Source organism: Danio rerio, chromosome 25 (assembly GCF_052040795.2).
Source record: "Danio rerio strain M-AB ecotype USA chromosome 25, GRCz13ab, whole genome shotgun sequence".
Classification (NCBI taxonomy): Eukaryota; Metazoa; Chordata; class Actinopteri; order Cypriniformes; family Danionidae; genus Danio; species Danio rerio.
This window is the reverse complement of record NC_141045.1, coordinates 32480697-32507940: the sequence shown is the minus strand read 5'-3', so window position 1 is coordinate 32507940 and position 27244 is coordinate 32480697. Positions and strand designations below refer to the sequence as shown.

Sequence of the window (27244 nt, the reverse complement as noted above, 5' to 3'; positions counted from 1 at the left end):
CGGCCCTCCAGGATCGAGTTTGGCCACCACTGTCCTAGAACATAATTTTTGTTGGAAAGTGTAATCCATACCTATTCCCTACCCCTAAACCCAACCATAACTGTAAATTAATCCCAAAAAAGGAGAATAGATGCTGCATAACAACCACGGAGAGGTGCCTAAACTTAAACTGTAAATGTATCCCTTAATTCTGATTGGCTGATTGGAATGCTGTTCCAGGATCAACACAGATATTAATCCAGGAACATGTCCCACTTGGTGAAATCAGGTAGGTGAAGTTTTCCACTGTGATGCTGATAAAAGAGCTCTTTGGAATGTAATACAAATGCGCCAGTTGTTGCATTGGTAATGCAAGTGTAATGTTAACAGCTTTTAAATTAGATTTTCAATACAAATACCACTAAAACCCTTACATTTGATTGTTTCTAGTGTGTTTAAGGACATATTCCATTGGGATGTATTGCACTAAGGAATATTTTTGACAGTGTCGGACCGAATCCCGAAACACACTTGCAGCCAATCAGCAGTAAGGGGCATGTCTAGTAACTATTGACCTTATTCTTGGCTCGAGACTTCCAGTCTCATTTACTTCCATAGATTTTTGTTGCAAACTGATATTTTCTAGTTACAATAATCTACTTTGTTGTAAACAAACTTGTTTGAAGAGCAAGTCGTTGGACGGTTTTCTGCTATCATTTATACCATTGGTAGCTAAATCGGAAGTTAACAAAAACAATTGCAAAAATGAGCACACTTCCGCATCGAAGAATAAGGGGAATAGTGATTTGAAAAAGGGGTGGTCTTGTTGAGTAACGGGCCTGTCTTGTAAAGACAGGGCTCCTCCCCCTTTAAAAAAATGGCCAATAGTATTTAATTTCTATCACGGCTCTGCCGGTGAAAGTTGGTTGAGCACAAGTGCAAATAGCAAAGAAGGGGGCAGGGCATGTCAAATGCTAAAGAGCATTTGATTGGTCAGATGAAGAAACTGCAAGCTTTGGGTGTTTATATGAGGGTTATATGTTCTTAATAGGCAGCATGGTGGCTCAGACACACTGTGTCGCTGGTTCGAGTCTAGTTGGGATATCTATGTGTAGTTTGTATGTTCTCCCTGTGTTCATGTTGGTTTCCTCCGGGTGCTAGGGTTTCCCGCACAGTCCAAAGAAATGCGCTAAAGGTGAACTGAGTAAATTGGCCATAGAGTATGTGTGAATGAGAATGTATGGGTGTTTCCCAGTACTGGGTTGCGTCTAGAAGGGCATACGTAGCATTAAACATATGATATAAAATTTGGCGGTTCATTCCGCTGTGGTGACCCCTGATAATCAGGCACTAAGCTGAAAGAAAGTGAATGGATGTTCCTAATATTGACATTTGTCAATGTTTTAGAGCACACTAACTCATAGATATCCTTAAGGCTAACATACTGATATTCATTCCTTCATTTTCCTTCAGCTTAATCCCTTTATTTATCAGGGGCATACTGATATTAACATCCAAAAAACTTTATCTTGATTTCACTGGAACTTTTTGTGGTAGTTTCTACAGTTTTTTTTTTGTTATGTGTGAATCTGAAAACAGAAATGGGTCAATTTTACCTCATGGCGGTTCTAGTGTTAAAGGAACACGTCCTAGCTTGTCTCAGTTATCTTGACTTTAGAAGATTGCAGTGAACAGATAGTGACGCTTTTCTAACTAGTTAAGCCACACTTCATCTCTGCATTGCTTTGGCCTCGCCGGATTTCCATGCCACTTGGCAGGGAGTCAAAAAAGGCAGGTTCGCTGCAGAAAGGAGTCTTAGGTGTCCTTTTGCTCTCTGTCTTGGTTGTTCTGGATGTCCCACTGACCTCGACTTTCTCTGAGTGCATCCTGTTATTCATGGTCAGGAGCTGGATGTCCGATTGCACATTGGCGACAGTGTGGCGTCTCACACCGGCAGTCCTTTCCAAATAGGCTTCACCTTCGTGTTCAATTAGAGGTGCCAGGAAGGACTCGTGGGCAAAATGCGTCACCATAATCTCGGGTTGAGCGAGGTGGGGAGTGTTAACCAGTCTGTTACCCTCTGGAGATCAAAATCATCATGACAGTGGTTAGATTTGATGCTGTTAGATCAAGATTAATGATATAAATCTGTCGGTTTCTTAAAGTGATAGTTCACCTTAAAATGAAAATTCGGCCATCATTTACGCGCCTTTGAAATGGTTCATACCATTTTTTTTTGTTCTGTTGAACACATTAGATATTTTGAAGAATGTTGAAAATCTGTAACTATTGACAGCCGCAGAAGAAAAAACAAATACTATGAAAGTTAATGGTTACTGGGTTTCAACATTTTTCAAAATATCTTCTTTAATTTAATTTAATTTAATTTAATTGCCTAGTTTGACCTATAGTTAAGATTTTAAATTGCACTTTCAACTGAATATTAGTATTTTGCTAAATAACTAGTAAAAATGTGTTATTTAAAAAATATATATATATCTTAAACAACACGCACATACTTTTTTGCAGAGACTCAATGAATTTGTCTGGAAAACTGGCAAGTAAAAGTGCCATTAACAGTATAAAGGCTTTTTCTAAATAAATGTATAAATCATGATATTTGTTGTGTTTTTTATTATTACTACAGATTTGGAACGACATGAGAATCAGATTATTTATTTATTTTTTCTATGGATGAAGTTTATATTATAGTATATTTTTATTGTTTTCATTAAACGATATGTGCATAACTGTGATAAATGTAGGCAGTTGCTTTGAAAATATGCTATGTAACAGGGGTGTCAAACTCCTGGAAGGCCACAGCCTAGTAGAATTTAGTTCCAGCCCTGCTTCAGCACACTACCTTTAGATTTAGTTTGATCAGGTGTGTTTAATTAGTATAACTGCACTGTTACTCTGTAGATTGTGCAGTAAATAACTGTAAAAAAAAATAATGATTTAGGCATCACCACACACTCCCACATGCTGTCCGTCTTATTCTAAACACAAAGGTGTTAAAAAGAGTTTTCAGAAAATGCTGGCCCTTTAAGGGAGCCAGGTGTTTGATTTGTTTACTGCTGAGTGTGTTCTATTCTCTGTCTATCAATTCAGATTTTGAGTCTGATATGTTTTAGGCTTTAAATAAGAATCTAAAATGAGTAAGTAAAATGTGTTCAAATGTTTTTGAGGGTTTATAAAATAAGGCTGTGTTTTAAGTTATATTGTTGTTATCTTGAACTGTGTACTTGAAAGCTACATTGTTAGCTAGTTAGCCTCTCCTCATATAACTTCTTACATTACTTTTGTTTAAGTATATGTATTTATTGGATATTGCATACTGCCATAATGTACAGATGCTAACAGTTGTATGTATCTTTCTGGCAACTAAGCCAAAATTAAATTCCATCATCTCAGTAAGGTAACATGTGCACATCATCACAGGCAATAACAAAAACATGATACACATAGATACACATAGCCATCCACACACAAAAGCTCCCCTGTCCGGTCCCAGGTTGTGAGTTTGTTGCTAAGTATTTTTCAGAGCTGTGTTTCCATCTATGAATTTATATTTGAAACAATAAAAAAGTTTGTTGTCATGAGATAATTATAACAATAAAAGATTGGATCCTTTGGTTTTTCGGTGTTGCCAACTTTATTTTTGTTTTCTATAATTATTTTAAACTTTTTGAGATTTGACAGAGCTTTTAATTATTTAAATTTTTAAAATTTAAAATAATTATTTTGTGTTTTTTGCTGTTCAGTTTTTTTTTTTTTTTTTTTTTTTTGCATGGTCAGCTTTGTGTGTGTGTGTGTGTGTGTGTGTTTAATGGATATGTGATTGTGATAAATGTTAGCAGTTGCTTTAAAAGTATGCTATATACCAGGGGTGCTTAATCCTGTTCCTGGAGATCTACCTTCCTGCAGATTTCAGTTACTATCCATATCAAACACACCTAAACCAATTAATTAGGACCTGAACACCACTTGATAATTACAGGCAGGTGTGTTTGATATGGGTAGCAACTGAAATCTGCAGGAACGTAGATCTCCAGGAACAGGATAAAGCACCCCTGCTATATACCATGGGGGTCAAACTCCAAGTTCCTGGAGAACTGCAGCACAGCAGAGTTTAGTTCCCACCCTGCTTCAACATTACCTGTAGATTTCTAACAAGCCTTAATTAGTTTTATCAGGTGTGTTTAATTAGAGTTACAGCTTAAAGTCTCGGTCACACTGCACTTTTCTCCCTATAGACTTCCACTCAAACGCATGTGAATGCTGCAGACCTGGAATGCATGCTCATGTGACAAATTTTACAGTTTGCAGCATTGGAAAGTTCAAGCTTTGAGAACTCTGAACTGCGAAATCACATCATGTGATTGCTTGAGACTAATCAAAGATCCGACCATGACCTCTCTGAACAAAAATTATGGACCAGTTGCTTGCTTTTTCAGTCTCTAAATATTTTGTTTAATCCCACTCCTTTTCGCAGAGCCATATGACAGAATTTTGCATGCTTAAACGTTAGTTTGACTGCAGCCTTGCTGTGCAGACCTGTGGCTCTCAGTAATATGTAAGATGATATATTTGCTGATTTCTTAATTTTACTATACATTTTCTGTCTTATATTTGTTTGCTGCCAAAACAATAAAATAAATTTGTCAGAATTTACAACGTAATTAATTTAAAGAATTAATAACAGGTAAGAATACTAATTAATTTTAGTAACACCTTGACATACTATTGTGTATGCAGTATAATGCTGTGAGTTGTAACACTACAGTACAGTAATTAACTGTACACAGTTTCCAGTTAGTTACCACTACTGCTCTATTACAGTAATTAACTGGCAACACTGTTGCCAGCTACTCACTGCAATGGTTCGGTTACAGTAAACAACTGGCAACACTGTTGCCAGCCAATCACTGTAATGGTTCAGTTTCAGTAATTAACTGGCAACACTGTTGCCAGTTATTTACTGTAACCAAACTTTTACAGTGAGTAGCTGGCAACAGTGTTGCCAGTTTTCTACTGTAAAAAAGCCTGGTAAGGTCTAACAGTGTATAAAATCCCTAGAAAAATTGTATTTCTTGAAAAAGGTGTGTAGGTTACTACAAAATATTTTATTTCAGCTGGGAGGCAAGAAAATGTCTCATTTTTAATTGAGTAAATTTAAAAAAATAAACCAAACACTAATATAGGTATTATTTAAAAATGACACAAATATAAACAATTAAAACAAAAATAACATAAAAATAATAATTAGTTTGGTCAAAAATGAGTCAAATGATACTAAGATTAGATTAACAAATCTTATTAGTCATTTTTAATCAATATCGCATATGTTAGATCAGGGGTTCCCAAATTATTCAGCACTTGACCCCCAAAATAACAATGCCAGTGACTTGCCACCCCCCACTATCCTTGTAGGTTGTTATAAATGTACAAACCTTGCACACACTAATAGGCCCAGGTTAATCTTAGTGAAGTTTATTCATAAACTAATTTCGAGAGGATCACGTGCTTATGATTTATCACGTCCAGTCTCGCATTTGCTAATCACTAATCTTCCAATCATATGAGCCCTAAGGCACCATAAATAGTCTAAGTTTTCAGTTCACTTTATCTTCGTTTGGAAGAAACCCCCCTCCTCCCCTATTCTCCTCCTTTACCTGTAATTGGGCGGCACGGCGGTCCAGTGGTTAGCACTGTGAACCACACAGCAAGAATACTGCCGGTCCTAGTTCGATAGGACCGGTGAGTGTTTCTGTGGGGAGTTTGTATGTCCTTCCCGTGTCCGCGTGGGTTTTCCCCGGGCTCTCCGGTTTCCTCCCACCATCCAAAGACATTCAACATACTTAACAATCAAGCTGGTCTAATTCCTTACGTTCCCTTAGCTACAGCGGCAGGGGAGTTCTGAGATCCACCGAGCTCAGGCTCCCTTCTTGCTCTGCCAACGGGAGGAAGCCCCGGGCTCGAGGAGCCCTTGAGCTCGGGGCTCTCTCCCGGGACAGCATGCCAAATAAGCTTTGTAAATCATCAGCTAAGTGTGAACTCTTGAAGTGTTATTTTGGAGACCTCCACTCTGACACTATCCTCCATGTTTAGTGGCCCATATTTATTTTCAATGTTTCAATGTTTAATCTAGTGCCATAAAATCAGTTTGCTGCATTAGACGCTATTGCTGCGTCTTTAATGTAATGTAATTTCCCTAGGGGTCACAATTCAATGGAAAAAATAAAAAACCGAAAGGCAGATGGCTTTTTATTTGCATGATGTTTTTATTGTAACTATTAACTACTATTTTTATCTTCAGTAGGTTATGGATGAAATATGTTCATTCTAACAGTTTAATAAAATTTATTGGATTTTTTGGAAATGACCAAGCGACAACCCTCATTGTCCCGCACTTTGGAAACCACTGTGTTAGGTCCCGTTTATCCTAATATGTTTAAGTTTAAAAACGGTATTTTAGAATGCAAACATTCCACACTGACGTTTAATCTGGCGCTTTTGAAACATCTCAGTCCACACTACACCGCTGAAAACACACATCACGTGACCACACACTCTGGCATGCGCTGCAGCGTATGCAGAGGTTTGTGCTCAGGTAGTCAGAGAGTGCTTTGAGCACACCTCCTCAGGAGAGAGCAGCGCACGTCGGACAGTTCATCAAGGATATACCGCTGGATCTAATCTTACTATAGTTGTTAAAGATGATATTTAACTCATCTTGTCTCTATATGACAAGTCTTTAGTCTTTTGAATCTATTACTTGTTCTCAGGTAACATGTTTTGGTAACAAGCACAAAGAGGGGTTAATATACCTAATCCAGGGCTTGAAATTAACTTAAAAGCTCCTGAGTCCCGTTTCCTTGCATGAAGCAACCGTGCCTGAAAACGTAAATGTTTTTTCTTTGAAATAGACTGGATAAAAACGGTGCTTGTGCATCCACAGTCCTGCTGCATTCAGAGCTCTAGATGTTTTTGTAAGCAGCAGCGGTCGCCGCTTTCACTTTTACCAGTCTTTGAACAGATTATTAATAATAACTGTGTCCATGTGATCATCTTTTTATTATCACACACGGTATGTTTTTCACCGGCTTTCTTTTGCTGGTTATTTTTGTTAATATTGGTTAATTATCATCCTTTACTATAACATTGCTTTAATAGGAGAATAACTCTCCATTAATCTATGGTTAACTGGTAATCTGGGACCTTCAGCCAGGACAGACTACCGTGAATAGTTTTAGATACATGAAAATAATTTTAAAATGTCTATAGTTTTTAGTTTTAAAGAATATATTTCTTAAATTAAAAGTGTATGTACACAGCTATATTTTGACACATTATTTAAAATTTGTGGCAAGGAAATGTTTATTTTGGTGTGGCCAAAAAAAAAAAGGGTAAATTCTTAGTGTTGAGCCCTAAAAATTCACGTGAAATAAAACAATTGTATTTATTTCTTTATTAAAATTAATTTTGTTTATCCTCATTGAGCAAGGTCATACACAACACACAAAAAAAGTTAAATGAACGAGGAGCCATGTGGACATAACAAAATTTAAGTAACTTTTAAGCAATTAAAGTAATTTTAACATGCTAAAGTATATAATGATACAATATATTTTCCCAACAACAAAATTATGGCTAGTAAAATTATTAGCCCCCCTGTTTATTTTTTTCCCCAATTTCTGTTTAGCGGTGAGAATATTTTTTTAACACATTTCTAAACATAATAAGTTTGTTCTGTAGACTATCGAAAAATAATATAGCTTAAAGGGGCTAATAATATTGACCGTAAAATGGTTTTAAAATAATTAAACTGCTTTTATTCTAGCCGAAATAAAACAAACAAGACTTTCTCCAGAAGAAAAAATATTATCAGACATACAGTAAAAATGTGCTTGCTCTGGTAAACATAATAACATAATTTTGGAAATAATTAAAAAAGAAAAAAAACAATCAAAGGATTGTTAATGGCTAATAATTCTGGCTTCAACTGTATATTGTATAAACTTATTGTACGTTATACTTTTATAATGGTCATTATTGATTATTAAAAGTGATATTAGCAAAAGAGAGGGTATGTTTCCTATTTTTCAATGAAAATAAAAAGAGGCAGTTATGTTATAGGCTCCGTTTTGTTATAAATATGCATACAGTGAAGATGACAGTCATATAAATATGTAACTACACAACGCCTTAACATATTTGGTCTGTTAAGCTGATAACATCCAAATAAAAATAGTCAGTTCCTTATATCATGTTTTTATTTTATTGTTAAGATAGTGAAACAACGTAGCCAGGGTGATCTAAATGATGTTGTAAAGTACACTGTTCCTTTTGAGGATTTACCCAACCTGTCGTCAGGAGTTTTCCATATCAAGGAATGAATAAGTTTGAACTTACAAGGAAAAGATGCGTTTTCAAAACGCTTCGTTTTCGGGGCTCGAAAACTCCAGCGTATTGTGCACAGAAGGTGTAACCATAGAAAAACTACTAAAACTTATTAGTGTAAACGGGGCCTTACATTAACATTGTCCACTAAAACATTTTGTTATTTGAAGTATTTAAAACTAAAAAAAGACGATACAAAAAATTTAATAAACAGGTAATAAATAATATAATATACTATGATATAATATAATATAATATAACAATATAATATTACAATATAATATAATATAATATAATATAATATAATATAATATAACAATACAATATGATATAAAATAATATAATATAATATAATGTAACAATACAATATAATATAATATAATATAATATAATATAATATAATATAACAATACAATATAATAAAATGTAATATAATATTACAATGTAATATAATATAATATTACAATGTAATATAATATAATATTATATAACAATATAATATAAAATAATATAATATAATATAATATAACAATACAATATAATAAAATATAATATAATATTATATAAAAATATAATACAATATAACATAACATAATATAATATAATATAATATAATATAATATAATATAATATAATATAATATAATATATAATGTTTTGGTTTATTAATATTTGTATATTATATTGTATATTGTAAGCATCATCTAATCGACCCCCAAACCAAGAGATTGAGCAAAGTAAAATATAAAATGAAAGAGCACCTGAAGAAGAATCACTCGGGCTCCTCTTGAGGTAGTTACTCAGGTAAGGCGATATAACCATCTCTACTAGTCTCTCCAGTAGAAAATACTCTTGCGTTGGTCCGTTGGGCTCATGAATGCCCTGCATGAAAACAAAACATGGCTGCAATAAAGAGCTGGTAGATGAACGGTTAAATATCTGGGTTCAATCCCATCACAGCTGACAAGTGGGAGTAAATGACGCATCTGCCGCTTCATCATATTATTCCCCTCCAGCATGACACTGGATCCCACTGTTCAGCAACTAGACGGACTGATTTCTTTTGTATGAACAAGCCATATTTTAAAACTCAGCGCTGGGTCAAAATACTTGGTTTCATGGTGTCAATTTAAATGTCACGCGAGGTTACAGAAGAACATAGGAGATACATGTATATTCTCTAACACTATCCCTCAGGGGATATTCATGCAGTTCTTTCAATATGCATCCTCATATTTATATTACACTTTTTGCTAACAAATATTTGATTAATGTTGTAGGTGACACAGTGGAGCAGTAGGTTGCGCTGTCGCCTCATAGCACGAAGGTTGCTGGTTCCAGCCTCAGGGTCAGTTGGTGTTTCTATGTGGAGTTTGCATGTTCTCCCCGTGTTCGCGTGGGTCTCCTCCGGGTGCTCCGGTTTCCCCCACAGTCCAAAGACATGCGGTACAGGTGAATTGGGTAGGGTAAATTGTCCGTAGTATATGAGTGTGAATGAGTGTGTGAGGATGTTTCCCGGAGATGGGTTGCAGCTGGAAGGACATCCATAGCGTAAAAAATATGCTGGATAAGTTGGCGGTTCATTCCGCTGTGGTGACCCTGGATTAACAAAGGGACTAAGTCGAAAAGAAAACGAATGAACGATTAATGTTTGTGTTAACTTTTTTTCCCTTTTGTTGTAAGTAACATTGTATTTTTTAAGTAAAATTTTTATTAATTAGTAAAAGTTTTCATTCATTTTAATTTAAGTTTTTGTTAAATAGTTTATTTTCATTGCATTTTTTAAAAGTGTAGAGTACTTCAACATAATCATCTGTACACTTTATTAAAAGTTCAACTATATATGACAATTAGAACTGGGCAGTATGACACGCCCACTTATTTACATATCACAGTATACACAAAATAAAAAAATATATTTTACGATACACATTTCATTGTGCTACAATGATATATACATTCATACCGCCCAGCCCTAATGGCAATTATCAATATTTCATAATATATTTACAGATCAGAGTTGGCAGTTTAAACTTATTTTATATAGACAAGAAAGATGTTTTTTTTTTGGTTGTATGAAGTTAATGTGATATTTCAGTCATTTAAAAGTATACATTTGATTAATTTGACTTAAAAATAATTGCCACAAGTTTAAAATGAGGGTTTGGCGTAGGCTGAGGTCATATAACAAACATTTTTTCATTCATTTATTTTCTTTTCAGTTAAGTCCCTTTATTAATCTGGGGTCGCCACAGTGGAATGAACCGCATATTTTTAAAATAGTATAAAATACATTATGATTATGGTGTGTGTGAGAGAGTGAGTGTGCACAAATTATAATTTACCCTGAGCAAACTTTCCATATAGAATTTTAATATTATTCCATTTTTATAGCAGTATAATTAACAATTTTAATCTGTTATAACAGTTGTACATTTTTCAAAGGATTGTTAATAATGGTTACCAAGGAGGCAAGACAACATTGTCAGTGAAAGTTGTAAGATGAAATGCAAGAAACACCTTGGGTTCTATTTTAATGACCTAGACTCAAAATCTAAAGCGCATTGTGCAAAAGCATTAAGGGTATGTCTGAATCCATTTTTGCTAATTTAAGAACTGAAAATAAACGCATGGTTTAACAGGGTTGTGGTTATTCTCTTAATGGGTTATGGGTGTGTTTTGAGTATAACGTGCATTAAATGTTATACGTTTATTTGTACGTGGAAAAACTGAACACTTAAGCAGATAAATAAATAAAGAAAACAATTAAACAGAGCATCTGCAGTGCAAGGATAAAGAATGAGCCTCCTCCATTCGGCCTCTTTACTTTTGCTTTACTTTACTGTTACTTTTTACTTGTTTACTTTCGTGGATAAAGGAACAGTGTTGTACACTCTCCACTGAAGACATCCATAAGCCTACAGATTTAATTTCATTTGTTAAGCGCAAAAAATAGCTTCAAAACTATTTCCAAATTCAGTTCTAATTCCCAGCAAACAAATAAATGAGCAATAATAATGAAGTGTGGTTAAAAAAACACACTAGGAGTTATATCCAAACACACGTCCTATTCTTATGCTCCATATAGTGATGCACATGTCTTCAAAAGCCGACAGGTGGACAAATCTAAACTTGTTTTTATTAAATTTAAATATGCATATAATAAATAATACTGCTAATAATAATACCATTATACAAAAGCAAATTGTCACGAATGAACTTAAAAAAAGACCCCTCGACAAGAAGAAGGCATGGAGGCAGCAGTTTTTATATTAATGTAGAAAATAGTACTTTTTGTAACATTTAAATTTTTTATTTACAATTTTTTTGTAAAGATATTTGTGTAGCGTCACAGTGGGGTAGGGGGTGGCCCAATCGCCTCACAGCAAGAAGGTTGCTGGTTCAAGTGCTGGTTGGGTCATTTCTGTGTGGAGTTTGCATGTTCTCCCCATGTATTCGTGTGGGTTTCCTCCGGGTGCTCCAGTTTCCCCCACAGTCCAAAGACATGCGTTATAGGTGAACTGAATTGGCTGTGGTGTATGTGTGTGAATGCGAGAGTGTATAGGTGGTTAGCAGTGTTGGGTTGCAGCTGGAAGGGCATCCGCTGCGTAAAACATAGCTGGATAAGTTGGCGATTCATTCTGCTGAGGTGACAGATTGATCAATAAAGGGACTACACAAATAGAAAATGAATGATATTTGTGTATTGCTGTACATCCTGTCGGGGTTGGTGAGGGGAAATGGGGAAAAAGGAGCGAGGACTCAAATGCAGGGAAATGGGATTTTATTAAATAATAAAAATAAAATAAAATGCAAAATAAACTACCCCGAGGGGGAAAACATTAACAAAACAAATACATACACATACAAACAGGACTGGGCAGACTGGCAAGGATGAGGACTGGAAACACAACAGGACTAGACTTCAAACGACGAAATGTGATGACGAACTGACACAGGACAGCAAAAGTGAGGGGTATATAAACTGTAGAAAATTAACACACAAACAGGTGAACACAATTAACTAATAATGGGTTAACAAGGAGGGTGGGAAAAGACAATAGACGGGAGAGCGCATGACACAGAGAGACAATACAAGCCATGCGCTCACATAACACAACAAGAACATGCAGCCAATGAGAGAACTCATTAACCGCATGTTCATGACAACAAACACAACACTGAAGCACACGACAAAAGCACGTGACCACAATGTAAACACCGAGCCACGTGCTTTGACAAGAGACGCAAGACACGAGCACACGATAGATAAACACCTTACCGTGCGCTCACACATAAGCAACGCACATGCTTCATCTCAGCGCCAACCAAAACTGAAACCAACTAGACGGAGGCGCCGAGAATAAAGCAGCGCGCTGCTGACAGAACAAACACAAACACTAGTACAAGAGCGCGCGCGTCTGAGGGACGCAGAGCGTGCGCGGCCACATCAAGTGGCAGCGCGCACACTCTGCGTACACCCACGACGGCGCGCGCACGCACACAGAGAAAGACACGGGACCAGACATGGAGTAGTGTCAGAGCTCTGCCACCAAAACAAGAATTTACAAGACCAAAGTGGCAGAACCCTGACACTAGCCCCCCCAAAAAGGGACGCCACCTGGCGTCCCTAAAGGGAACATCCAACAAGGTACAAGACAGACAAGAAACACTACAAGACAACAAAACAGGCAACATCAACAGACACAAGACAAGGAGGTGAACTGGCAAGACGACATGAAGGGGGGGAGGGAGGGAAGCCAAGCCAGACCCAAAACGACAAACAAGGGAGGGATGGGAGGGCAAGACAAGGGAGGATCAGTCCAGGGTGGGACCGGAGGAACTGTCCAGGGTGGGTCCAGCGGGTCGAGAGCCCTAGCAGGGAACCAGGGTGGAGCCGGAGGGTCCGTCCAGGGTGGAGGAAAGGAACACCAGGAAGGGGCAGGAGGGACGACCCAGGGAGTGTCTATGAGGGGAAACAAGACCAGAGGTCTGTGGGGGGCCGGCAGGGCAAGGAGCCGGGCTGGGACCGGCAGGGCAAGGAGCCGGGCTGGGGACGGCAGGGCTAGACGTCTGGGTGGTGCCGGCAGGGAAAGACGTCTGGGTGGTGCCGGCAGGGCAAGGAGCCGGGCTGGGGCCGGCTGGGCAAGACGTCTGGGTGGTGCCGGCAGGGCAAGGAGCCGGGCTGGGGCCGGCAGGGCTAGACGTCTGGTAGGTGCCGGCAGGGCAAGGAGCCGGGCTGGGGCCGGCAGGGCTAGACGTCTGGTAGGTGCCGGCAGGGCAAGGAGCCGGGCTGGGGCCGGCAGGGCTAGACGTCTGGTAGGTGCCGGCAGGGAAAGGAGCCGGGGTGGGGCCGGCAGGGAAAGACGTCTGGGTGGTGCCGGCAGGGCAAGGAGCCGGACTGGGACCGGCACTGAGCGGCGCTCAGGGGCTGGGGCCGACACTGGAGGGCGCTCAGGGGCTGGAGCCGACACTGGAGGGCGCTCAGGGGCTGGAGCCGACACTGGAGGGCGCTCAGGGGCTGGAGCCGACACTGGAGGGCGCTCAGGGGCTGGAGCCGACACTGGAGGGCGCTCAGGGGCTGGAGCCGACACTGGAGGGCGCTCAGGGGCTGGAGCCGACACTGGAGGGCGCTCAGGGGCTGGAGCCGACACTGGAGGGCGCTCAGGGGCTGGAGCCGACACTGGAGGGCGCTCAGGGGCTGGAGCCATCTTGGCTGAAGAGGCCTTCCTCTTCAATCTCCGCTTCTGGGTGCGGGTTAACCCTTGGGGGGAGGACATGGACTGGGAGGTGGTGCTGGTGGTGATGAGAAGGGTCCCTTCCCCCTCCAGGATCTCCCTCTCCTTCCTCAGGCAGGTGTATTCAACCACCTCCCAATAAGTCCATTCCTTTAAATCACCCAGCTCCTCCCAATCAAGAGGCTCATCCAATCCTGCCAGGAAGAGATGGATGAGGGTCTTCTCATTGAATCCAAGCCCCAACACTGCCTCAAGGAGGCCTTGAGCGTACACACCAAATGGACGACTGTTCTGGTGACATTCCTGCAGTCTCCTGGCAAGGGATTGATCCTGGAGCTTCTTGTTCTGGGAGAGAGCTGGGCGAAGAAATAAACCCATAGTTGCTGAGTCCTCTAATGGTCAGTTCGTACTGTCACGGTTCGGTGAGGGGAAAAGGGGAAAAAGGAGCGAGGACTCAAATGCAGGGAAATGGGATTTTATTAAATAATAAAAATAAAATAAAATGCAAAATAAACTACCCCGAGGGGGAAAACATTAACAAAACAAATACATACACATACAAACAGGACTGGGCAGACTGGCAAGGATGAGGACTGGAAACACAACAGGACTAGACTTCAAACGACGAAATGTGATGACGAACTGACACAGGACAGCAAAAGTGAGGGGTATATAAACTGTAGAAAATTAACACACAAACAGGTGAACACAATTAACTAATAATGGGTTAACAAGGAGGGTGGGAAAAGACAATAGACGGGAGAGCGCATGACACAGAGAGACAATACAAGCCATGCGCTCACATAACACAACAAGAACATGCAGCCAATGAGAGAACTCATTAACCGCATGTTCATGACAACAAACACAACACTGAAGCACACGACAAAAGCACGTGACCACAATGTAAACACCGAGCCACGTGCTTTGACAAGAGACGCAAGACACGAGCACACGATAGATAAACACCTTACCGTGCGCTCACACATAAGCAACGCACATGCTTCATCTCAGCGCCAACCAAAACTGAAACCAACTAGACGGAGGCGCCGAGAATAAAGCAGCGCGCTGCTGACAGAACAAACACAAACACTAGTACAAGAGCGCGCGCGTCTGAGGGACGCAGAGCGTGCGCGGCCACATCAAGTGGCAGCGCGCACACTCTGCGTACACCCACGACGGCGCGCGCGCGCACACAGAGAAAGACACGGGACCAGACATGGAGTAGTGTCAGAGCTCTGCCACCAAAACAAGAATTTACAAGACCAAAGTGGCAGAACCCTGACACATCCTGTGTGTATTAAGCACTGTTCGGAGCTGAACATTAGACCAGGTTTTAGTTGGCCAATGGCTTAGTCTATTTCAGTTCTTAAAAATAGCAGCACACCAACAATGCACCTTGACACATCTCCTTTTCAGACCAGCACACTCACGAGTCCACAAAGTGGCACAAATAGGTTTGCTGTTTAAGCAATGTGGCGCAAAATGTGAAAATTAGGGATGCGCTGGTCAGAAAATTGCAACAAATTGCGCAAAACACATCTTGCGCTTTATTACACCGGGTGTATGATGGGGTCCACAATGTGTGAAAAAAAAATCTTTGTCAAATTATGCAGAATATGAGAAAATATAATTTAAGTTTTTGCATTTAAGACACATTTAAACAACCCAGGCTCATTCTGAAAACGTAGTCCAGCGGACGTTTCTGGGGACCGCAAAATACGTCCCGGGAGGTACGTATTTGTGCAGTTTTTGTTTTCGCGAATCCGCGAGATGCCGCTGTGCTCACTTATTCGTATCTCAAACGTCTCTGGCGAGTTCGAGCCCGCGCTGTTTTTGCGTCAACCCACCAGAGGCCGCTGTCTGACTGAGCAAATGATTGACTGCGCGACCGGCCAATCGGCTGACCCACCCTCCTCCTTCCCTGAACCCAACCAGTTTTACAGATTGACCCGCCCACCCGCTTACTTCCCTAAACCCGAGCAACAATTTAGAAAAGCCGTCTAGAAAAAGAAAAACCTTCGTCTGTTTTTTTTTTTTTAACCACGTTTTTGGATTTCACCACGTTCTCACCCTGTTATGAACTCGTTCGCTTTATTTTTTGGATTCTGTTTTTGTCTTACCTGGTTTCTGGAACCCCTCTTCCCCGGACTCGAACCCAGATGCCTTTGTCAACTCCTCCTCTCTGCATCTGAAGTTCACTGACGCACACGATGAGCTGACCGGACAAACTGACTGCAGTGGGAAAGCCCTCCACACGGAGGTAAGCGGTCAGCCGGCAAGCGCTAAAGGGAACGACGTCACACCGCCCGGAGCGTTCGCTTAAAAAAATGAAATGCAGCCATACGTACCTTCCGGGACGTATTTCGTGGTCTCCAGAAACGTCTGCTGGACTACGTTTTCAGAATGAGCGTGGGTTGCATTTAAACTAGTTTTATGAAGATAAAAAGCCAGCTGTTTTCATCCACTCTCTAAATATTGTTATTTTCAACAAAACATAATTCTTCAGAACCTTTTGATAGTATAGTTCATCAAAAATAAATAAATTAATTAAAAAAAAAATAAAATAAAAATAAATAGATAAAAAAATCATATTTTACCCTCCACAAATAAAGATAATGTGATAAAAACCAAGCATAAAATTTACAGTTTTTATGACTATGCATGTCAAAAGCTTCAAAATATCAAAAGATCATGTTAATATTAAAGTGTTACAATATTAAGTTTGTATTGCATATTAACAGCATCCAAAATATTTTCTTTTTATTCACCAGAAGAAACATTTGGAACCGCTTGAATAAGATGAATACATAATTCATTATCTTAATTGTACAAACGAGGAGTTACCTGCAGAATGAGCAGCATCTGTGTGATTGAAGAAGGACACGAGGAGTCCTGAAGCACCTTCTCCAAGGAAAGCTTTAACAGAACCATGTTCCTGAAGCCTAGCAGAGCCATTTGCCTGACAGTCAACTCCTGACCCTAATAACACCGCCAAAACAAATCAGTCACCATAGTGTCTGTAACCTGACGCCGACCGACTACTTTGAATGGTAGGTGAGATCATTTTAATACCTGCACAGGGTAGAAAATAGCTTGAAGAGTTGGCAGGATCTCTGTGAAAAACCTCACCCACATCTCAGACAGCGCTTGGAGACGGTTTTCATCTGGGCATGAGAAATGGAGGAAGAATGCAGCCAGGATTGAATTACACACATCTGGATTGAACCTCATTAAAGAACATGCAGGGTGTGAAATTCACCAATAAGACCTATGAAACTCACCATCATGAAGCTGAATCTGTTCTAAAATACTCGTCAGACCCTTATTCAAGAGTTGATCCTGGAAAATAAAGAGTACAATGCAAGTGAATGGGGTTTATTTTTAAATGTTAAAGGTACAGCTCAACCCAAAATGACAATTTACTGTTAATTTACTCACTTTCAGGCCATCAAACATGTACAGTAGGTGACTTTATTGGTAGAATAATAACAAATATTTTTAGCTGTAACTGTGGTGTTTTACTAAATGCAAGTCAGTGGTTACTGGCAGACTTAAAGCGATCGTAAAATAAAAATAATGTTTAAGATGTTGGTATCAGTATGTTAGTCTTTTTGTTGTCACATTTGTTCCACTGCTGCTTTAAATGAGCGGTGAGTTTACATTTTATGCAAAAGCAAAAATATATTTTTACATTTTATTTAAATAGGTAACTATTTGGAAAAATAAATCTTGGGCTGCGTCCGAAACCGCATACTTCCATACTATATAGTACGCTAAAATCAGTATGTGAGCCGAGTAGTATGTCCGAATTCATAGAATCCGAAAAACAGTAAGAAGTACCCGGATGACTTACTACTACCAGCGAGATTCTGGAGTGCGCATCCCATGCATGCTGCGCTATCCCATGATGCCCCGCGAGCGAATTCATGAACGAGAGTAAAGCGACGCAAATTACGCAGGTACATCACATGACCATGTCAAAATGGCGGATGTAGTACGTCCGAATTCCATTCATACTTTTCACATTCATACTGTATAGAACATACTTTTCTAATGGCCGAGTAGTACGTTTAAATTCAAATGCAGTACCTACTAAGTAGTAGGTGGTTTCGAACGCAGCCATTATGAAAGCAAAATATTTACATTTGAATAACTTTATCTAAAATCTAAGCACTTTTCAAGCCTAGATTAAAATATAGGCTATTAAAAGTTATGCATTTACTAGGATTTCCAGATCCTGTTTGCACCCAGCAGACATGTGATTCTCAAAGAAGACCTATTTTAATATGTAAATTGGCTAATTTTGTCAAACGGTGAGAAGTGTGCATTCTTGCACCAATAAAAGCATGAAATATTGTGCTCTTCTATGTGCGACTATGGGTGGCTATTAAAATACATGTTTATTTTACATTAGGGTGTATGTAGAAAAAAAAAACGCCCGTTTTTACCTATTTTCAGACCCCACTAAAGCCCCCAGCACCCGTAGTTTGCACCCTGTGCATAACCATGAATCAAGCAGTGGTAGTTCTTAGTTTGACTTTTCGGTGATCTTCTACTCTTCCCTGTTGATGACACCTGACCTACTGTCTGCTGAATCTGAATTTTACAATCTGAATTTCTGGTTTTAAATTGTAGAATATTGAATTTGGTGTTCCGAATCATCTTGAAAACTTGAAACTGTATTTTTTACAAACCAAACATCTGCAATCTATAAATTCAGAATTGAAGTTTGAAAATACGTCTTTAGAAATCTGACATAAAAACTTCAGTTGTCTTAAATTTCAGATGTTTAATATTCAAGTTAGGAAATTCAAATTAAATTTAAGAACTTCAAATTAAGAAGCAACAATTTTTAATAGCATATAATATTCAGTTTTATTAAATTACAATTATTAACAATTCAAATGAACACAATTCAAATTCAGATTGTTTTGGCATATTATTAACTCCATACACTGGAAGCTGTGATAAAAACAAAATGTTTTGTTTTTACAAAGGGGAGAAGGTACTCCATGTCCCACCCTGTCTTCCTATTACAGTTTAAAATATGTCAAACATCAAACAAATATGCACATTTCAAAGCACTTCACGAGACGTTTAAGCATCAGTGATTTCCATACAGCTCTTTGTGTTCAGGCACAAGGAGCTCCACATTCATCTTGCATCAATGCATCTTTTTTTTTAGGAATGCCCTCACCTTGTCCATTTTGCACCACCAAGTTGTGTTTTACTGTAACTTCAGCAGCTCAAGACATGTGAACAAAAGCACCAATCTCAATGGTCAACCATTTTTAACGCAGAGTGTCAAACCAAAAAAAAACAAAAAAAAAAACAGGAGCGTTGGTGTGCACCCTCACAATGGCAGCAGTGTAACTAGTTATGCTAATTAAATCACTTTCCACTGAAAAAGTATATTTTTTGGTTATTTAATTACCATCATTTTATTATACTTGGCTTAAATACTGTACATACATTTAATTTCAAATAATTAATTAATTTAGAGAAGCAGAGTAATATATATTTTACAGTATACCTACTTTTCAAATAAAGAAGAACATTTATCATGACACTTGCAGATGCAAGTGGAACTTGTTTACATGAAAACACAAATTACTTCATGACAATATAAGTTAGAACTTCAGAGAAGTGTATTTATATATATTGGCCACTTTATTAGGTACACCTTACTAGTACCAGGTTGAACCACTTTTGACTTCAGAACTGCCTTAATCCCCCGTGGGATAGATTCAACAAGGTACAGGAAATTTTCCCCAGAGATTTTGGTCCATACTGACATGATAGCATCACACAGTTGCTGCAGATTTTGTCAGCTGCACAGCGATGATGCGAATCCCAATTGTGCATTATTGGTTTGAGATGAAAAAACAAAACAAATACAGACAAAACAAACAAAAACATGTCCATGTGGATCCTAATGATATACTGAGTACTTACAAAGTAAAACACTTTGCAGGAAATGAAACATTTTAAGTTTAATCCACAGACAAGCATTTCTGAGCATTTTCATGACAGTCTGCGGTGTGAGGAGCTACAGGTATTGATTTAGTATTATCGGTATGCTTTTTTTGACTCTTAAATCACCGATAGTTATTGACCTGCATTTTATGAACCCCCAAAATTCACAGTTTGACCTGAGTTTTTTTGCTTTGTTTGTCCTATTTTGCACGTTGATTTCAATAAAAGCATCTGCCAATTGCGTAAATGGAAATATAATATACAGTGCTCAGCATAGAGTACACCCCATTTTGAAAATGAATATTTGTATCCATTTCTCAGTGAACATAGGCAATGTATTTTAGTGCGTTTATACAAAACAAATTTATTAAACAAATGTTTATTAAAATAATATTTTAGTAACCAAACATATTTAGAAATAGAAGATAATATAATTAAATTCAAGCAAAAAAAAAGCAACTTACAAAATTTCAACTACATTTTTCCATTTTTTGCTTCTCCTGATTTTTTAGGAGAAGCAAAAATTTTGTATTTTTTATTTTTAAATTTGTATTTTAAATTTGTATAAAATTTGTATATTAAATTTGTGTTTAATATTTTTCTATAACGGCAGTGGCGCAGTAGGTAGTGGTGTCGCCTCACAGCAAGAAGGTCGCTGGTTCGAACCTCAGCTCAGTTGGCGTTTCTGTGTTGAGTTTGCATGTTTGCGTGGGTTTCCTCTGGGTGCTCTGTTTTCCCCCACAGTCCAAAGACATGCGGTACAGGTGAATTGGGTAGGCTAAATTGTCCATAGTGTATGAGTGTGTGGATGTTTTGCAGAGATGGGTTGCGGCTGGAAGGGCATCCGCTGCGTAAAAACTTGCTGGATAAGTTGGCGGTTCATTCCGTTGTGGCGACCCTGGATTAATAAAGGGACTAAGCTGACAAGAAAATGAATGAATGAATGAATTTTTCTATAACACAGATTTGGCTGTACTAGTTTTTGGACCATTTATGTAAGTAATTTAGTTCGATAAGCTACAGAAGTGGCTTCATTACTGACTAATCTAATTTCATATGCACAAATATAATATGGTATAGCTTCCTATTAAAAATATGAATTTAAAGATAGATTTGTAAGGGGTGTACTTATATATGCTAAGCACTGTAAACGCCATTTCTTAAAGTTTCAATTTGATGTTATATGAATGAATAATATACATTTCATTTCAGTTAACAATAACAGAATATTAACATTTAGGTTTACCCAGGCTTTAAATATAAACTTGAAAATCCCCATAAAAAAACAAAAAAACAAACAAAAACAAAAGTAATTTCAACATTTATAGTTTTAAATCGTTTTAAATCACCTAAGGACATGTAAAACGTTTTACGAGAAAAAAAGAAAGAATATTGTGGGAATATTATTCAAAGAATATTGTGAGATTTAACTGAAAGAAAGAAAGTCCAATTTTTAAAGAAATTCAGAGAAGAGTGTGAGAGAAAATACTTTTTTTGTGAAAAAAAATATTTTAAAAAGATAATCCAATTGCGTAATAAACCCGGTATTGCACATCACCAATATTTCCGGCTTTATATGAATGGCTTTTTTGTCACTCTGGATAAAAATAAGTCTGTTAAATGAGTAACGTTAACTATAATGTAAACATTAAAATACAGTTTAACTGGAACGTCACAAAAAATGTTAAGTACAAATCTCAAATCTCAAGTCTAATCAAAATCAATGCAGTAAACAATAAATTGCCGGTAAAAACACTTTAAACAGGTTTCCAACTCAAGTAACACAAATTTCAACATAAGATTTAATATAAATGCTTTATAAAATTAGTAATTAATTCACAAAAACAAATGAAAGTCAAAAATGATGTATTTGAGTTGAATTATGAATTATGTATTTGAGTGGAGTTTTTCTAAAAATGAATTAAACTGACAAATAAATATTTACTTCTTTTTTATTTTAGATCTGGTATTTGTGGATGTTTTGTGGTTTCCTACAAGTGTCATCTCTTCCTGTGCATGTGTGGGTTTTAAAACCATTTTACCATCAAGACACACCCAAATCTGCAAATAGACTCCAACATCTACATATAAGCCTCTCAGATAGAGCTGAATAAACATGACACTTTCTCTCTCCAACCAATTTATCATATAATACAATATAATATATAATGTATTATAATGCATTATAATGCACCCTAATCAACCTGTTGTATTACTGTGATTGTGAGCAGGGCAGGTACAGATTTGCTTCAGTTGGTTTTGTTGTGACTACAACCTAATCATGCTTATAAACAAGATAATATGCCGTGGGCAGACTGAGATTGTTTTCATCCCATCCAAACGTTCATGTTGAGGAAGTTTAATGCTTAAACAAACCCACATTCCTGCAAATCTGATAATCCTTAACCATATACTGGCATCATATTTTAAATTAATTATTTGTCATCAACAACAAATAATATTTTTTTTTAAATTTAATATAAAACACTGCTTTTTGTATTTATTTAAACAATCTGAAACATAACAAGGGGGGGGGGGGGGGGCTGGTTGCATCTGCATCTTGTGTTTTATTGATGACGTCACCAGCGACTAGTTGACATCGACTAGACTTTGTTAACATAAAAGTCGATTTACAAAAATCTAAAGTCATTTAAGCAACCCCTAATATACAGTATATATATATATATATATATATATATATATATATATATATATATATATATATATATATATATATAGCACCTCCACTAGCCACTTTGGCTGGTTGGAAATCATTTTTAAATTGTATTTTTCTGAAAGGAGGGTTCGACAATAAGGATGTTCCAATATTCGTACTAATGTGATCTTAGAATCGAGAAGCAGCACGACTGACAAAAATAATTGTTCACGAGAGCAAAAGAAAGCAGATAAATATCGAATAAAAGGATGATTACTTTTGCGCACAGGTGATGTGATGCGCGCTCATGTTTACTTGCGTGAAGCAACCGTGCCTAGAGTGAACGCAACTGGAGCGATCAGTTCTCTTTGAACTAGACTGGACAAAGAGCGATGATCGTGCACCCACAGTCCTGCTGCTTTTAAGAGCTCAAGATTTACAAAAAATACACACATTCTTTTGTAAGCAGCAGCGGTTACTGCTTTCATTTGAATTATTCTTTGAACAGATTATTAACAGGCCTAATATTAACTGTGCATGTGATCATCCTTTCATTATCAAACACGGTATGTTTCACCTGCTTTCATTTGCTTACAGTTATTGTTGTTAATGTGGTTTAATTATATTTTTTTACAATAACATTGCTTTAATGGGAGATTACTCACCGTTTTTGTGTAGTCAACAGGTGATCTGGGAGTTTTAGCCACGGCAGATTACCATGCATATTTTAGATACATGACAATAATTATTTTTTAAATGTATATTTTAAATGTTTCAATGTTTAAATGTTTTAAATGTTTTATAGGAAGCTATAGAATATTATATTTGTGCATATACTGTACATTACCAAATCTGGAGCTTCTCTAACAAAATAATTTATGATAATGGTCCAAAAGCTAGTACAGATGAATTTATATGTTATGGAAAAATTTAAATAATACAAATTTAAAAAGAGGAAAAATCAAGGGAAGCAAAAAAAAGTAAACATTTCGTTGAAATTTTGCAAGTTGTTTTTTTTTTTCCGCAATATTTTCCTTGAATTTAATTGTATTACCTTTCAATTTCTAAATATGTTTGGTGACTAAAATATTATTTTAGTAAACAAATCTGTTTTGTTTAAATGCACCAAAATACATTGTCTATATTCACTGAGAAATGGAGGAAAATATTCATTTTCAAAATGGGGTGTACACAATTATGCTGAGCACTGTATATAAATAAATAAATAAATAAATAAATATATATATATATATATATATATATATATATATATATATATATATATATATATATATATATATATATATATATATATATATATATATATATATATATATGGTGTGTGTGGTTACATTGATTAATAAGACAAAAATGTTAATCACTAACCCTAATTTATTTATTTTAGTTTTACATTTCATTTTATCTTCAGTATAAAAAATGTTAAATCCTTACCTGAAAATATTCAGTGATAAATGATCCCAGCTCAGTCCTCAAAAGCCATCTATTAAAACAGTTCGATAGTTTATTAAGTATATTTTACAAAATTGAAATCATACTTACATATGTACACTCACACGCACACACACACACACACACACACACACACACACACACACACACACACACACACACACACACACACACACACACACACACACACACACACACACACACACACACACTATAAAAAGCAATTGGTTGATTTTACTTCATTTTAAAAAAGTGAGTAAACCAGCCTTAATAGCATTAAGTAATTTAACTACAATTATAGAAATTAGATTAACTTAACAGTTCCAACTGACAATGGATTTATTTACTTTTTGACGTGGAGTAACCATTTGCTTTTTAGGGTATATGAGTAATGCTCGCTGTATAAAACCCACCACCGCAATGCAAAGGCGTTGTGGGTGGCTGCAAAATATTGATCATGGTTTTAATGTATTTCGATATGTGGTTGCTGGTGTATTCTGGGTAACTCGATCAGAAGTCAAAAGTGGTGATTTGAGATCACGAACAAGGCTGTGTCTTCCCTAATACTTTAATTTGAAGTGTTTGTTTAATGACAAAGTAATGTTTGTTGAAGCTGTGAACATGTTAACTACAGTATATATTAATAATTCACACTATTTGTATAAAACTTTTACTTGAATTTTAACATGACGATTATTGAGTCAATAAATCATTTTTTTCCTTTAAATGATAAAAACAATGATTAAACAATGCTTAAATATGAAATGCATTAATACTTATAATTTATCAGATGAAATTAATTTGTACAAAAGAGAAACAAATAAACAACAACAACAACAACAAAAAAACTAGGAAAATAGATTTAAAAACATTGAATGAGTAAATAATGCCCTATATAAATGTAGTTGTTGTGAAAAATGTTGTGAAAATGCTTTAATGTGCTACCAAATTACATTATTTGTTTACAAATATATTTTAAAACGTTTTAAAATGTGCAAATTCACAAATATACTCAATGTGTATAGAAAAAGCGTGTTATTTTTACTTGATGGTTACACTATATGACAAATTGATTGTGATTAGCTTTATTAATTCCTTACCTTATACTTTCATTTAAGGTATAAAGCTCATTGGGCTGAAGTCCTCCACCTTCAAACACTTTAATAACAGCCGTCTGGACACTGCAACACAGCAAAGTTGCAGGAAATCAGATTGAATTTAAATGGTCTGACTGCTGATTTGCAATCTAAGGAAATTTTATGCAAACATCCCCTTGTAAAAAAAAGTCAGCATCAAGCAATGTCACCTGTTGTTTGGGGAAATTCTCTCTATGCTCAGCATTTTTGTCTGCTTGCCAGTAAACTTTCACTGCCCGCCAACCAAAAGACCATGTTTGACTAACATCCTGCTGTACATTTCCTGAGAGGGGGGCAACTGAGGTCCCGTTTCCACGAGGAAGCTGTAGAGGCAAAGACTGCTGTTTGCTTCCTTCTCGAATGCTTCAGAAACGTGCGTCTCTAAGGGGTTTTCCCCCAAAAGACAAAAAATATGGCGATGTGCAAAGTCATATGTGTAAAAAAGTGAGGTTCTACTTTTGATTTAGAGGTACAGTGACTGTAAATTTAGCAATTTCCAGCTCAAAGCTTGCTGAATGCAAATTTCAAGTCTTTTAATTGTGTATTTCAATTTAAAGGGACAGTTTATCCTAAATATTTTTTTTGCTCATTTGATGGTACAGACCTATTAGTTTATTCTATACAGATTCATTTTAATACATTTTCATGCATTTGTACAATTACTTATGTGGTGGCCTTAATACATCAGAATGTTTTACATTTTTTAATTTATATTTTTGAAATCATGATAAAATATATCAGAAAACCCACACTTATTGAAAAAAAAAGTATCTCCTAGAAAAAAAGTATTTATTTACCCTTTTAAAGTGTTTATTAACACGTTTCTCAAGTTTTTAACATGCTCTTATGTGAGTATCCATGGTGACGCATTTATAAATATAATTTTTAAATATAATTTATAAATATAATTTATAAATTTAATAAATATAATTTATTATATAAATATAAATTTTTTATAAATATAATTTATAAATATAATTTTTTTGGGTTCTCAAATATGTGTCAGAAGTTGTACTTTAAACAGCTTAATAGTGTACATATTATTTGATGACAGCTGATGGACAGCGACATCACAATATTATGTTTAATAAAATGCAAAATTGATAAGTATTAAATATTTTTAATAATACATTTAGGAATATTAGGATATTTTTTTTATTTAGTTTTTTAATTTACCAACATTACTGTGGCAAATAGTTTTAATAGGCAAAAACAAAAAGCTCTTAAGTAAAGGAACCAGCTATCATTATTCAAATATACTGCAACATTACAAATATTGAAGTTGAATGACAACATCACCCCAATGCTAAAAGTCTTTCAGATGGGGTGCTAGTGGCTGGGATGCACAAGAAAAGAAACCCAAAAGCCACTCTGGTAACATCCTTTTTTAGTTACAATCTCCTCACTGCTGCTATACGGCACTTATTTTTGTGTGTGTGTTATTTTAACCTGAAGTGACGAGCGTGAGTGCATGCTTTGTGTTTGTCTGGGGAAATTAATCTGCCGCTATCACTGAAATGTGTTTATTTCACACAAAGTGTGAAGCAGATTCGTTAGTTCTAGCGCTCTGGGCTTTCTGAAAAGTTCAAATGTTTTTCAACTAGGTGTGCCTGGAAAATGCCCGTGCATTATGTGTGCGCCACTTGCACACCATGTGCATGTCGTACCTCCATTGGAAATGACAAACTGACACACTAAGCTTATTGGCATTGCTTCCAAGGCGAATGCTCAGCAGTCACATTTTAATAAAACTACAGCGATTCATACCGAAACTACATACATGGTTTCTGCTACATTTATTCTTCTATGGCGGGGCGCCACGCCAAAATTTATCCCGCCACGGCTACATTACAGCTTTTCATTCAAAACATTCAGTCATGTTTT

At 36.8% G+C, this 27244-nt stretch overlaps 1 protein-coding gene and 2 long non-coding RNA genes across 4 annotated transcripts in view; 1 reads left to right on the top strand and 2 right to left on the bottom strand.

The window, feature by feature from the left end:
- Positions 1 to 18853, top strand: part of LOC147830929 (uncharacterized) — a 101199-nt gene extending 82346 nt beyond the window's left edge. The window contains exons 3-4 of the long non-coding RNA XR_015526642.1: positions 9662 to 9833; positions 16894 to 18853. This is a non-coding gene — a long non-coding RNA (uncharacterized LOC147830929). The remainder of the gene's footprint in view (positions 1 to 9661; positions 9834 to 16893) is intronic.
- Positions 1 to 27244, bottom strand: part of prr5l (proline rich 5 like) — a 50073-nt gene that overhangs the window by 812 nt on the left and 22017 nt on the right. For both annotated transcript variants that reach the window (XM_087312479.1, XM_087312478.1), the window contains exons 3-9: positions 25325 to 25405; positions 24207 to 24255; positions 17404 to 17461; positions 17195 to 17286; positions 16967 to 17101; positions 9143 to 9263; positions 31 to 2059 (exon numbers count right to left, since the gene is read on the bottom strand). In XM_087312479.1, coding sequence (XP_087168605.1) covers positions 1689 to 2059; positions 9143 to 9263; positions 16967 to 17101; positions 17195 to 17286; positions 17404 to 17461; positions 24207 to 24255; positions 25325 to 25405 — 907 coding nt within the window. In that variant the 3' untranslated portion in view covers positions 31 to 1688. The remainder of the gene's footprint in view (positions 1 to 30; positions 2060 to 9142; positions 9264 to 16966; positions 17102 to 17194; positions 17287 to 17403; positions 17462 to 24206; positions 24256 to 25324; positions 25406 to 27244) is intronic.
- On the bottom strand, positions 10588 to 16652 carry LOC147837878 (uncharacterized). The gene is made up of 2 exons (XR_015526640.1): positions 15408 to 16652; positions 10588 to 12099 (listed from the first exon to the last, which is right to left on the bottom strand). It is a non-coding gene; the product is annotated as an uncharacterized LOC147837878 (long non-coding RNA).